The 12,931-nt window shown below is 39.6% G+C and overlaps 1 protein-coding gene across 2 annotated transcripts in view; it reads left to right on the forward strand.

Annotated features, from left to right (window-relative positions):
- MAP2K5 (mitogen-activated protein kinase kinase 5) overlaps positions 1 to 12,931 on the forward strand; it is a 261,608-nt gene that overhangs the window by 179,109 nt on the left and 69,568 nt on the right. The window contains exon 17 of one of the 2 annotated variants that reach the window (XM_011968648.1): positions 791 to 820. The exons of the other annotated variant lie outside the window; for it this stretch is intronic. Coding sequence (XP_011824038.1) covers positions 791 to 820 — 30 coding nt within the window. The remainder of the gene's footprint in view (positions 1 to 790; positions 821 to 12,931) is intronic. 2 annotated transcript variants of the gene reach the window in all.

Here is a 12,931-nt window from a genome sequence, read left to right on the forward strand (position 1 = left end):
CTTGAACCCAGGAGGCGGAGGTTGCAGTGAGCCAAGGTCACGCCACTGCACTCCAGTCTGGGTGACAGAGCAAGACTCTGGCTCAAAAAAACAGTTTGTGTCTTTTTGCTTTATATCAAACCTATTCCTGGTTGGATCATTTTGTTTTTACAGGTGAGGATTCAAGGATCAAAATTAAGTGACTGGCTCAGAAACAGAACAGTTTACAAATCAAGCTAGATTGGAAGCTTTCAGACTTAGACCTACAGTTCTGACTTCACAAGCTTGAAATGGCCATTTTTCCTACTAGTAGGTAGAAAATGGATGAAAAAACTTTAACAAATAGATGAAAATAATGGCGCAGTTTTCAATTTTATAATAATGTCAATTCCCCATTTCCTATGACCCTTCATTTATACTTGTAACTGAAAATGTTGTGGGTTAGTAACAATTAGATGTTCCCATTTTACACGACAAAAAGCAAAGAGTTTTTACATCTCTGTCTAGAAGAAACTGTCGCACACATGTAAATGTGGATAATGCCCATACAACTGAGAATATTACTAAGGGAAACCACATAAGAATAATGTTTTGTTATTAAAATATCAGGGATGCAACATAGTCCATTGAAAATGTCCATTCTAAATACAGCTCTTAATGTAATTACAGCAATAATTTAGTTTGTACATTTGAGGTTGTGAACTTCTTTATATTTGCTGGATGCAGTTCTGAAATTTAGTACTTGTCTGTCTTAAGGAGATCTGCCCTGCATGCAAATCTATAACTAGACAAATATTATTTCCTTTCCCAGCTTGCTCTTGGGAGGTTTCCATATCCTCAGGTAAGATTGTTCATTACTGCCGTTTGCCACTGTGACATTCATTCCTATGTATGAAGGTGCAGGGAGCAATTGTGAACATTTGAGTCACATACAAATAAATCTGTCCTGTTAAATTGAAAAGTGATATCTTAAGGAGTCATTTAGAAATCTCTATTGATTTTTGATTTTTTAAACTCCTGGATTTTTTCTTCTTTGTTAAAGGTTGAAAGTGATCATTGTGCTTTTCCTTTGTGTGACATTCGGGATTATTTTTTTTCCTGGTCCAATACCATGTACTCATTTTGAGGATGGAGGAGAGAGCCAGCCTTTTCTTGATACGCTTTTTAAGCTCTTAAACTCACTTAAAATTTTTTGAGTTAAAAGATTAAGACAAAGGGTGAAAGCATCTAATCTAGGTCATTATTTTTGCTAGGCAAATAGATGGGCCCCCAATTTTATGAGTATAATTTTGAACATATTATGTAAAAGTATTTTGCTCCTTCCTGTCTACATTTATAAGAAAACAAAACAGTCCATTATACTAGCATTGCTGACTCTAATCTTCATTAAAATTTCTTTAAGATTTTTATTATAGACGGGTACTAGCACTAAAATATAAAGCTATTTTGTGGTTTGAAAATGATTCCCCAGTGTGTGGGGGGAATAAGTGAAATGTCTAGAGGGATGAAAAATGAATGGTTTGACTGTTTTCCTCTGGTTGATGTTCACTGTTTTTCTGGCATCTTGGTCTGTACAGGCCAAAGTGCCTGGAGGCATGTCTGATTTAAAGGTGGTGTTGGTCTCTGCTCTTTAAGCATCTATTAACTTGCTATTATTATGCAAATAAGTGTTGTATTACACATACTAATTTATGCATGGTTAGATTATGCAGATGCATCACAAACATGGTTATTGAATAATAGAATGGGGCTCATTCTCTCTACCATCTTTATAAGGAGTTTTAAGCAAATTCTCCTGGTACCAATGTGGACATTTAAAGACCCTTTACTCAATGAAATGTCTCTTTCGTATTCTTTTGCTTTCACAGTTAAAGCCATCAGATAAGTGGAAGAGAAATTGTCCAAGTTGTTAGGTTCAAGAGTGTTAGTCTCACTTTTCAAATTCATAGACTTTTTTGTGTAAATGTAATATTTTCCTTATAGAAAAAATCTAAAATGCAGTTGCTTGGCATGAATGCTGGCATTTAGTGAGATTTTAGTGTATATAGCCTTGCTGCTTAGCTCTAGGTAGCCCATCAAATTAAAATCACATTTTCGGGATTTATAGCTCATTAGAATATTTATCTTGGTAAGCTTCTTGTTCTGTCAGTAATTTCTAAACAATTCAGTTTGGCCAATTTGTGAAATCCCCTAAAATTTTGAAAATGAACACACAAACCTATACAATATATTTCTCAAACAAATCTTAGTAGAAAACTTTTAAGCCATCCAGTAAAAATTCCAAACGTTGAGAATGTAGCAATATTATTGAGATTCCTAATGTCTAGAGTAATTAATCAGTGAGATTTGATGGGTGATGAGTCTAAGAAATGAATTGCCATCACATTTGACTATTGAAGCACATGAAGGCTGTGGTCGAAGTTGAGAAGAGGCTATTTACCTTTGCAGTATGGTTTTCCTGAATATCTAAATATATCTTTATCAGTGAAGTGGAAGTTGGAAAATTCTAATACTATGCTGAACTCCCTAAGTTAGCAACAACCTTTATGCCAGAGTAGGGGTGGGAAACAACTGTATTCCTTGAATCATGATAGAATGTTGTCACCAAATTGGTACTTCTCTCTGAAATAATAGAAGCAGCTTTGATGCCATTAGGCCTATTTCCCAAGTCTTTCAACAGAAGTTTGAGTGTGTCGTTGCTAGAACCACTAATGACTTTTGGTGGAGTTGGCATTTATTTTAAAGGCTTTGTACTATAAGCTGAAGATTGGGAAAGGATACTTTATAAGTGCCTTTCCTACCCCTCCCTTATGTCCTCAAAAAAAACACATAAAGAAAAATGTGTGTTTTATAGAGTCACAGAGGCTGAGTTATGGAATAACACCTTCTCTTTGGCCCACATTATGTTATTTGAACTCCTACCACTCTGTGAAAGAGCCTCCCCTCATAAATTGGACAAACAGAATGGCTGATTTGCTCACTGTTAAAACTATGGCTGGTTTGGTTTCTTTGAATCCCAAGTGGAGTAGGCAGGAGTGAATCGTAGACTCTTAGAGTTGAAAGGGGTCTTAGACATCATCAAATCAAACTTCTGTACAGTGTCTCTGAAAAGCAAACATCCACACTGCTTAAACACTTCCAGTGACAAGAAACTCACTATCTTACAAAGCATCCACAGGGTCAAAGCAATGTTCTATTTATCAAGCTGAGAACTATCTCATCCTAAGTGTCACGCACTAGTCTTATCCTAGAACACATGAAAGCCTTTCATATATCCTTAAGATCACATTGATTTGATTGTTCCTAGGACTAGGGACAGTGCCAGGGAATCGCTGCTGTGAACCCAAAGTCTAATCAGGGCACCAGACCTGAGCTGTCTTCACTAGTGGCAAATTGAGAGGAGTGGCCTATTGGAAGGAGCCCTGGACCACAAGTCAGAAGATTAGAATTAGAATTAGGTGCTACCACAGTCTCACCGCAGGTCTTAATTGTTGCTTTGTAACTCTGAGGTGTCAGTTTCCTCGTCTCTAAAATGAGGATTCTGCCTACCTCTCCTATCGGTAGGTTGATCAAATGAAACTATGGATATGAAACCACTCTGAAAAGTACAAAGGGCCACCCGTCTGGATCAAATGTTGGGCTGCAGCACAAAACAATTTCCCAACTATTAACCATAGGTTGTAAAAGGATGTTCTTAGCAACATGCCAGTCACAATTGGAGCAGAGTATAAAATGAGCAGAGGGTAAAGCGGGGAGGAGGGGCTGGCTTCAAGACTCGTCTTTCCCCCAGCTCAGCATTAGTGCTGTTGACAGCGTCATTAGCAGCCCGTCGTCCTGCTGGTGACACAGTGTGTACCCAGTGAGGGTGCAGAGGGAGGAGTGTTGGGAAGACTCTAGGGACAGTCAGTGCCCTGGGAGCAACATAAAGGTTAAAGGGCCAGGTTTTTGTTGAGATAGCCATTCTATATGAGTTTCATTGTTTTGTGGGTCAGGTGTTTGTTATTTGAAAGCACTATTTTAGTTTCCTTTAGGCCTTAGGATTGCATAACTTCATTGGCATGCGGTTTAGGGTTCTAAAGAAAAAAAAGATAAGGAGCACAGTCTTATTACTACTGCCAATAACAGGAAAACCAATGGTGTCTTGGCTTCATCTAGTACCTTTCCCACATAGGGTTCCAGTCTCAGGCTGTTACCTGACTCAGGCTGTACATTCTACCTGCAGGGACTTATTTCCAGCCTCTAGGTGAGCCAACTCAGGCTCAGAGAGGCAAAGTACCTTGCCTTAGGCAGGAATGGGTACAGTTAGGTCTAGGACTTGCAGACAAATAAGGCAACTCACTGGCTCCTTAACTTCTTAATTCATTTGGCTATTCATACCCCTCTGTTCTCCTTTCCACTCTGCCCTACAACCCTTCTAGTTTGCCCTCTCTGCCCTAGGGAGGCCTCTTGTATAGATGAGAAATGCTGAGCACTGGAAGGTTGTGCCATTGTGCATGGTGACAAGACCATTCCCCAGATCCCTCTTGCTTTTCTTACCATGTATTTAGCAGAATAATGGGCGATCCAGAGGGCCCCAGAGCCCTCACTGACCCCAGTGCCATTAAATTATGGGTGTTTGTGAAGCATATTCTGCAATAGGATAATGAAAAATTGCATTTTAAAATATCTTGCAGTTTCTCAATTTCTGGAACATTTTAGCTTTAATAGTAATCTGGAAAGATGTGAAGGTCTAGACAAGGACTGGAGCTGCCTATAGTTAATCATGTAGATCGAAATTCAGTTGACTTAAAAAACATAATGGTGGGCAATGGTTTGTTTAATGACACCATAATTTAGGAGAAATGAAAAGGATTGCCTGCTAAAAATTGTCATCCTTCATTCAAACTTTACAACAGTGCCCTGCATTAGGATGATAGCAAATCCATTAAGGAGACTTCTCAGGGGATGCATCAGCTCTGGCATTGGGAAATTTGGCAAGCAAGATGCCACAGGAAAGTGAAGATAATACAGACACAAATGTATTTAAAGTACTTTTGCATGTATAAAAATACTGTTCTTCTTTTGGCTGCAATTCCTGATCTTGGTTAATAAATTACATCAAAATGACCTGAAGTTAAAAAAAGGGAAAAAATCTGAGCAAATAGTGCCCCTGGTATTGTAAAGCTTTGAATGTTTTCACACCCCATTAATTTATTACTTCTCTTTCTTCATCTTTAAATTTCATTTTTTTTTTCAAAAATTCTGACTCCCCGCTGCTGCAGTGATTTTCATCTTGTTGTTAATTTTCCCTGCTCCATATGGAGCTCCAGACATTTCACCTGGAGGCTGTACTAGATTTTGCTGTAGTGATCGTACTTCCGGAGGCCAAAACTGTCATTTAGGGTTCCTGGTGCATCTGTCTGCGCCAGGCTTTTCACTGGCATGGGAGAGTGTGAATAACAAATTGGATGCACCTGAGATTCGGATGATTAGTGTGTTTTGTGAATCTCCACGACTTGTAAGCAGATAGCTCTGCGGGGAGGAGGGCGCTCAACAGCGACTGTGGGTGAATCTGTACTCACACCTTACATTTGGGGCTTTGCAAGGGAAGTGCAAACATCCTAGGCAGTCTGAGTGCAGAGAGAGTAACAAATATTTCATCCTGCCTTGTCATTGATTAGAAAAGAGCCTTTAATTTCATTTCACCCCATGTTGTGATTAATTTGCATTCTTTGTCAGAAGTTAATGGAGTTTTTTATGGTTCACTCTGAAATCCTTGAAGACATCAGACTTGATCTGATGTTTATACAACCGCCAGCGGAATTTTTTCGTTTGATTGATGGCAAGCTTGATGTTATTCCAAACGGCTTTTTAAGCTGTTTTTAAGAATTATTTGAATAAAATGCAAGCAAGATATTCTTGTAACGATCAAGTTTATCTGTTAAAAATCTGTTTCAAATAAGATGATAAGTAGTAAAAAAGGATCAAAAAGATGAGAGAAATAGTGAATAGTGATGTTATTTGTTAAAAACACATAAGAATGGCATTCAAATAAATTATTGCAGTATGCGGAGAAGATCACTTTTATTGGAAAAAAAATACCATCATCTGGCCAAACAGAATAATTGGGACTAGGATCAAAGGAAAGTCTGAATCTTTGGGATCAGAAACTTTTACTACCAATTGGCTAATTCTCATTTATTCTGCCAGCTTTTGCCACCAGTGTACAAAATAGAGATTTACTTTTCTTAACTCAAGGAGACAGGGCTGTCAGGCCTGTTAGCTGAACAAAATGATGACATATTGCTTGTCTCAAAGAGGCATTCTTAAATCCCAATACTAGGTAAACATAGGTAGATAATAAGCGAAATATATGCATTCTTAATGATACAACAACTGGCACCTTCTACAGGATAGTTCAGAAATGAAAATACCCTGTTGTTAAAACCAAGATACTTCTGTCATTCTTGGGTAAGAGAAATGTGTGTTCAACCCGTATACACTACATATCAACGTATGAGAGGAGCTGTAGGTGGCATTTGCTACAGAACCTCCTGCTATTAACCAAGGAAATACGTTTTGCAAATGCTTTTTGATTACCAATAACATGTTTGATTTGGGAGCTTTGCCTTGCTTCAGCAGATTCTTGCTTTGCTGTAACTGCTGCTAGTGAGACTTACTCATAGGTCAAAAAGCTACTTATCTGAGGACTTTCATTTAAAACTGATTAATTTATTTGCTGCATCTGAAAATTTGTTAAATAATTGGGTAGTTTTAATTGAAGTTACTGCTTTCTGATCCTTGTATTAACATGATCTAAGGTCCTTTTTATTATATGCAATCCATATTATTGACCAGATTTGCCTTGTTTTCATTTAAATGTAAGCAGCTTGTCAAGGAGAAAATATTTTGTTTAACTTGGCTTGGAAACGTGCTATTTTAATGTGTTTTGTTTTTTTCAATTGACAGACTGTCTTTTAAACATTCATTTATTTTGCAGTAATAAATTGTGCTCTGGATAGAGTATGTGTTTCAGAATAGAGTAGAAAGCCTATGTTCTTAAAACTATTTAAAAACATTAAACACTTTTCAAATGCTAATGTTGAAGTACTTGAGTTTTTACACTTAATTTTATTTGTGTTTTAAAAGCCTTTGACTAATATATTGTTACTAATTCTAATGTTGATTGTTTACTAATGTCTTGTATTCAATGTTAAATTTAGACCACAGATATCATTTTCTTTTTTTTTTTTTTTTTTTTTTGAGACGGAGTCTCGCTCCGTCACCCAGGCTGGAGTGCAGTGGCCGGATCTCAGCTCACTGCAAGCTCCGCCTCCCAGGTTCACGCCATTCTCCTGCCTCAGCCTCCCGAGTAGCTGGGACTACAGGCGCCCACCACCTCGCCGGGCTAGTTTTTTTTTTGTATTTTTTTTAGTAGAGACGGGGTTTTACCGTGTTAGCCAGGATGGTCTCGATCTCCTGACCTCCAGATCCGCCCGTCTCGGCCTCCCAAAGTGCTGGGATTACAGGCTTGAGCCACCGCGCCCGGCCTCATTTTCTTATTTATGTTTGCTGATCACGCCTGGAATTGCAAAATACCTAAAAAGTGTGCACTCTTTGAAAAGAGGTATTAGAATCTATCCTATGTTGCATAAACTTTTTGAAGTTTGGAACATCAAGGATTTAAGTAAATTTTTAAATATACAGTTTTTTGTGTGTGAGGTCTTTAATCAAGGAAAAAATAGCAATGAGTAATCACCCCAAACTTCAGGTACTCAGCTTTAATTTGCAAGAGTTTAAAGGGGCAATATGCATGCAATTTTTTTTCTAAACAGATGTCTAGTCTATATGTTTTAATTAATTTTACTTTTATTCTCATTATTTAGGATATAGACATTTAAAATATCCTGATATTTCAAGCATAAAATCAGATTTATATTCCATAAAAATGCAGAGACGAAATTTGAGTGACATGAAGATGTTCACTTATACACATTTACTTCTTCCTAGGAATTTTTGAATTGCCAGTGTCAAATTATTCTCCATATCTATTGCATACTTATCAAGAAGTCTCATTATTTTATTTGCTTAGCCTATGCCAGAAACAGGAGGTGGGTTCCTAGTATATCCTTAAAATAGAGCAGAAATAGAAGAGAAATCATCCCCAAAGTGTGGGTAGCTTAGAAATGTGAAATTCTTCATTAAAGATAAATTACTTGTTAATGCTTCAATTGAGATATCTGTATTTGGCCAGATAGGTTTGTGATTCGTGTGTTGTTTGAAAGCACTAACTTCATGTTGGTTTGATTCTGTAGTACCTTCTAAACGATTGTATGACATACATCTCAATTCAACGTTATTTGTCATTGAGCACCTACTCTGTGCCTAAGTACTAGGAGCACAAAAATGAAACAGATGCGGCCTCTGCTCTCAGAAGAGTCCAGTCCAGTTGGAAGAAAAACATAAAACCAATGGCAGTTGATATAAAAGGAGTCCTCCAGGAGATGGGATGCTCTGACCTCAAGAGGAAAAGGGAGTGTTCAGCTCACTTCAGGAAACCAAGAAGGTTTCACAGAGTGGATAGCTGATGCTTGAGCCAAGGCTTTGAGGCAAGAAGGACAGGACCATGGTTCCTTTATAATTTTTAAATAATCAGTTTAGCCCAGAAATGGAATAGAAGGTTAAAGTAATGAACTTGGACACCAAGTCATAATAATGAATTTGGTGTCCAGTCTGGCTTTCACGTGGCAGCTTTGCTATTATCTCTCCCTCTTAGGCTCTGTGGTCCAGGAAGCCTTCCATTTCTCTCCCTTTGCAAGAAGCATGGGAAAGGATGTGCTAGGTACTCAAGTCCAAAGGAGGTTCATCTGGTGAAAGATAAAGGTCTAAAGCAGCATATGTTCTTCCAGTACTTTAACAGTACTACTGCTGTTACTTTCATTTCCCTAACAGTTTAACAATTCTCCTAGGTAACTTTTAAAGTAACTGTGGGAAGGAAGTAAGAAAAGAGAGGGGAGCATGGTAGAGGAGGGAGTTTATGTGTCAGGATGGAGATGGCAAGTGTAGCAGGGACCAGATAAAGAAACTGGGTTTGAGAATTTTGTGAGTCCCCTTGACATGACTGAGGCTAATCTGAGGTTGGAAGCGATTGCATTTTAAGGTCTCTGCCCCTGAAGATAGTTGGCACATGCCCCAGAGGGGTTCCCTGCCACCCTCTAGAATTTGGCTTGGTATATCACAGGGCATTTTCTAGACTGCTGGGGAGAAATTGTCATGATCAAATGGACTAATGCCTAAGGGAGCACTTTGAAAAATATAAGGTGGTAAACAAGAGCTAGGTAATATTAGTATTATTTATATTTCCAGAAAGTTCTTTAGGGATTTACCTATGTAACTCTGAAAATATATGACCATGTCTCACACCAGGTAGGACTAAAATGAATTATTTTTCTGATCCCACAAGAGCCTTTCTTTACAGTCTTTCTTTTTTGAGTTATAATTTATCATTCACAATCACCATCATAATATATAGAATTATATACAGAATCTCGTCATTTTTAGTTCAGTTACTGGGGACCATGATTCCCTTACAATTTTTAAATGATCAATTTAACCCCCAGAAATAGAATTGAAAGTTAAAGTAATGAACTTGGTGTTCAGTCCAGCTTTCACATGGCAGGTTTGCCATTATCTCTCCCTCTTAAGCTCTGCGGTCCACTAGACCTTCCACTTCTTTCCCTTTGCTTTTATTGATGCAGTCTGCTATTTTTTTGAATCATAGGATTTCAGCATGTGAAGAGATCTTACAACGATCTAGTCCAACTCTTAGATTACAGACGAGGAAATAGGAGTTCACAGCCATTAAATGACTCACTCGTGATTACCAGGTATTCAGCAACAGGGCCAGAATGTCTCCCACTCACAGTGCAGTGGTCTTTTTACTCTAGAGGGATGGTGGGGGAGAAAGTAAGATAAGGCATCCAGAGATTGTGAGCCTAAATGACCATCCTTATTTCACACACACATCCACTCAAGTACTGCCTCCAACTGGTATGTCTGCAGAGATGAAAATTACTGTCCCAGGATGCTCTGTGCCTGCCAGGTAATTGCTGACTGGCTATGGATCCCTGGGGGGAGAATGGTCCTCAACAGCAGTAGTAGCAGCAGCACCAGACAAAGACATCAACCTTTATTATACTCTAGTATTTTACTTATCACCATTCAGTATGGAAAACTTGGGTAGATTTGGGGATAGGGGCTCATTGACTTCTAAGTTAAAAAGGGGACAGACCTGGCCGAGCTTTGTTTGAGCACAGATTACTTTTTAGATGTTTAACAGTTATGGATTAATGCCTGGGAGGTTTGGGAATTCTTCCTCAACTAAAATGTTAATGATGCTAAGAACCCAACCCTCTTCAGTGCCAATAAAACAGACAGCTAAGTTTATTGAAAAATCAATGAGTTGCCTAAAAGGAGCAAAGAGCTGATTCGATTTAGGACTGGAGATTGCCAGGACACACCAGGTGGAAAGAGGGTCCCAGAGACCACTAGGAGCCAGGAAAGGAGGCAGTTGTCTGTTTATGCACAGAACCAAGGTGTCATCTCCAAGGAATTTTGGGTAACCAAGGCAGCCAGTTGGAACCAAGTGTGGACTGTTAGGATGCACACATCAAGGTCTGCAGATGGTAACCACCACTCGGAAAAGGAAAGAACAGCTTGGGGAATAGAATAGTCTTTTTTTTTTTTTTTTGAGACTGAGTCTCACTCTGTCATCCAGGCTGGAGTGGAATAGCATGATCTCAGCTCACTGCAACCTCTGCCTCCCAGGTTCAAGTGATTCTCCTGCCTCAGCCTTCCAAGTAGCTGGGATTATAGGATTGCACCACCATACCTGGCTAATTTTTGTATTTTTAATAGAGATGAGATTTCGCCATGTTGGCCAGGCTGGTCTCGAACTCCTGACCTCAGGTGACCTGCCTGCCTCAGCCTCCCAAAGTACTGGGATTACAGGGGTGAGCCACCATACTCAGCCTGGAGTAGTCTTATGAGAGAAGAAGCTATTGGCCTACAGGTTCAGAGGAGGAGAGACAGAAGGGGTAATGAAGCTTGTGTTGTTTTATTTTCTGTTCAGAAACAAGTTGCAGAAAGCACTCTTCTGGACATAAGGTATGAGGAGACCTGGACTCTAGGTCTAGTTGGTAAAATCCTTTAAACGAAAGAAAGTTCCAGGCCCTGCTCTTTGGATAGCCCCATGCCTTCTTGGTAGCCAGGCAGTTGGAAACACTCAGTGATTCAGGGTAGAGGGCATAGGAGGCAGCAAATGACACACCGAACAAGTGACAAGTTAAGTCACTAACAGTATATGATTTCCACCCAAACACACAGACAGAGCTAACCTGAGTTCTGGTCTTCGCTTTTATTATTAGTTGCTTGACCTTCTTTCTTTTTGGACTTCAGCCTCCTCACCTGGAAAATAATGGAAATGCCCTAGGTTAGTGATTTGCAGAATTGTGGGTAGACAATGCATAGAGGGGATGGGGTCCACACACACACACATACACACAACCACACGAGCAGCTCTGCTTCTGTCTGGTAATTTTTAAATGCATCTAAGTAATATCTTATTTGGACTAAGTTATTTGGTAAATAGAGTCTGAAAAATGCTGAACAGGATACTTCTGTGGTCTGCTTTCACCTTGGATGAGCAGCTTCCTCCTCCTGTCCACACCTTCAGCCCTCTTGCTCATCACCATCTCCCCCCGATTACTTCCTTGGAGTTTACTGAAATCTGATTGTACCTATATCAAAATATGGGAGTTATGAAGTAAAACTCTGAATCAAATATCAAACATTGGAGCCAGGTGTGCTGGCTTACACCTGTAATCCTAGCACTTTGGGAACCCAAGGCAGGAGAATCGCTTGAGCCCAGGAGTTTAAGACCAGCTTGGGCAACACAGGGAGACCATGTCTCTACAAAAAATTTAAAAATCAGCTAGGTGTGGTGGCACATGCCTATAGTCCCAGCTACTCTGGAGGCTGAGGAGGGAGGATCACTTGTGCCCAGGAGGTCCAGGCTATAATAAGCTATGATCGTGCCACTGCATTCCAGCCTGGGCAACAGAGTGAGACCCTATCTCAAAACAAACAAACAAAAAAGAGATAAAAGAAAGAAAGTCAAACTTTATCCAGTTCATTCTTGATCCATGACTTATTTTGTTTAAATCTATTTTGAATTTCATTTACAGTCAAGCCAGTAAGACACGTTAATTCACAAGATTATGTATGACTATATATATGTGTGTATATATGTATTTTTTTTATTTTTATTTTTTTTTTCTGCGGTGGAGTCTCACTCTGTCACCCAGGCTGGAGTGCAGTGGCGCAGTCTCGGCTCACTGCAACCTCCTCCTCCCAGGTTCAAGCAATTCTCCTGCTTCAGCCTCCCTAGTAGCTGGGATTACAGGCACGTGCCACCACACCTGGCTAATTTTTGTATTTTTAGTAGAGATGGGGTTTCGCCATGTTGGCCAGGCTGATCTCAAACTCCTGACCTCAGGTGATCCACCCACCTTGGCCATCCAAAGCACTGGGATTTCAGGGGTGAGCCACTGCACCTGGCCAATTTTAAGATTGTTTCCCTCCTCATCCTGTATGAACCATGTAATGTTATGCTGCAATTATAGCTGATCTCAAAATCTCAGTCGGCCACATCCAAATATATCATGGTAAAAAAAAAAATTCAATGATATGTGGAACCAAAACCAATGCAGCAACCTTTCTTACAATGCCTAGAAACATCACCATGTAGTAGGGAGCTTTAGGGGTTGGAAGGATGTGGAGAAGCTGTCTTAGAAATCTATAGAGCCCTAAGGCCGGGCGTGGTGGCTCAAGCCTGTAATCCCAGCACTTTGGGAGGCCGAGACGGGCGGATCACGAGGTCAGGAGATCGAGACCATCCTGGCTAACCCGGTGA

The sequence above is a fragment of the Mandrillus leucophaeus genome, unplaced genomic scaffold (genome assembly GCF_000951045.1).
Source record: "Mandrillus leucophaeus isolate KB7577 unplaced genomic scaffold, Mleu.le_1.0 Scaffold12, whole genome shotgun sequence".
In the NCBI taxonomy this organism is placed as follows: Eukaryota; Metazoa; Chordata; class Mammalia; order Primates; family Cercopithecidae; genus Mandrillus; species Mandrillus leucophaeus.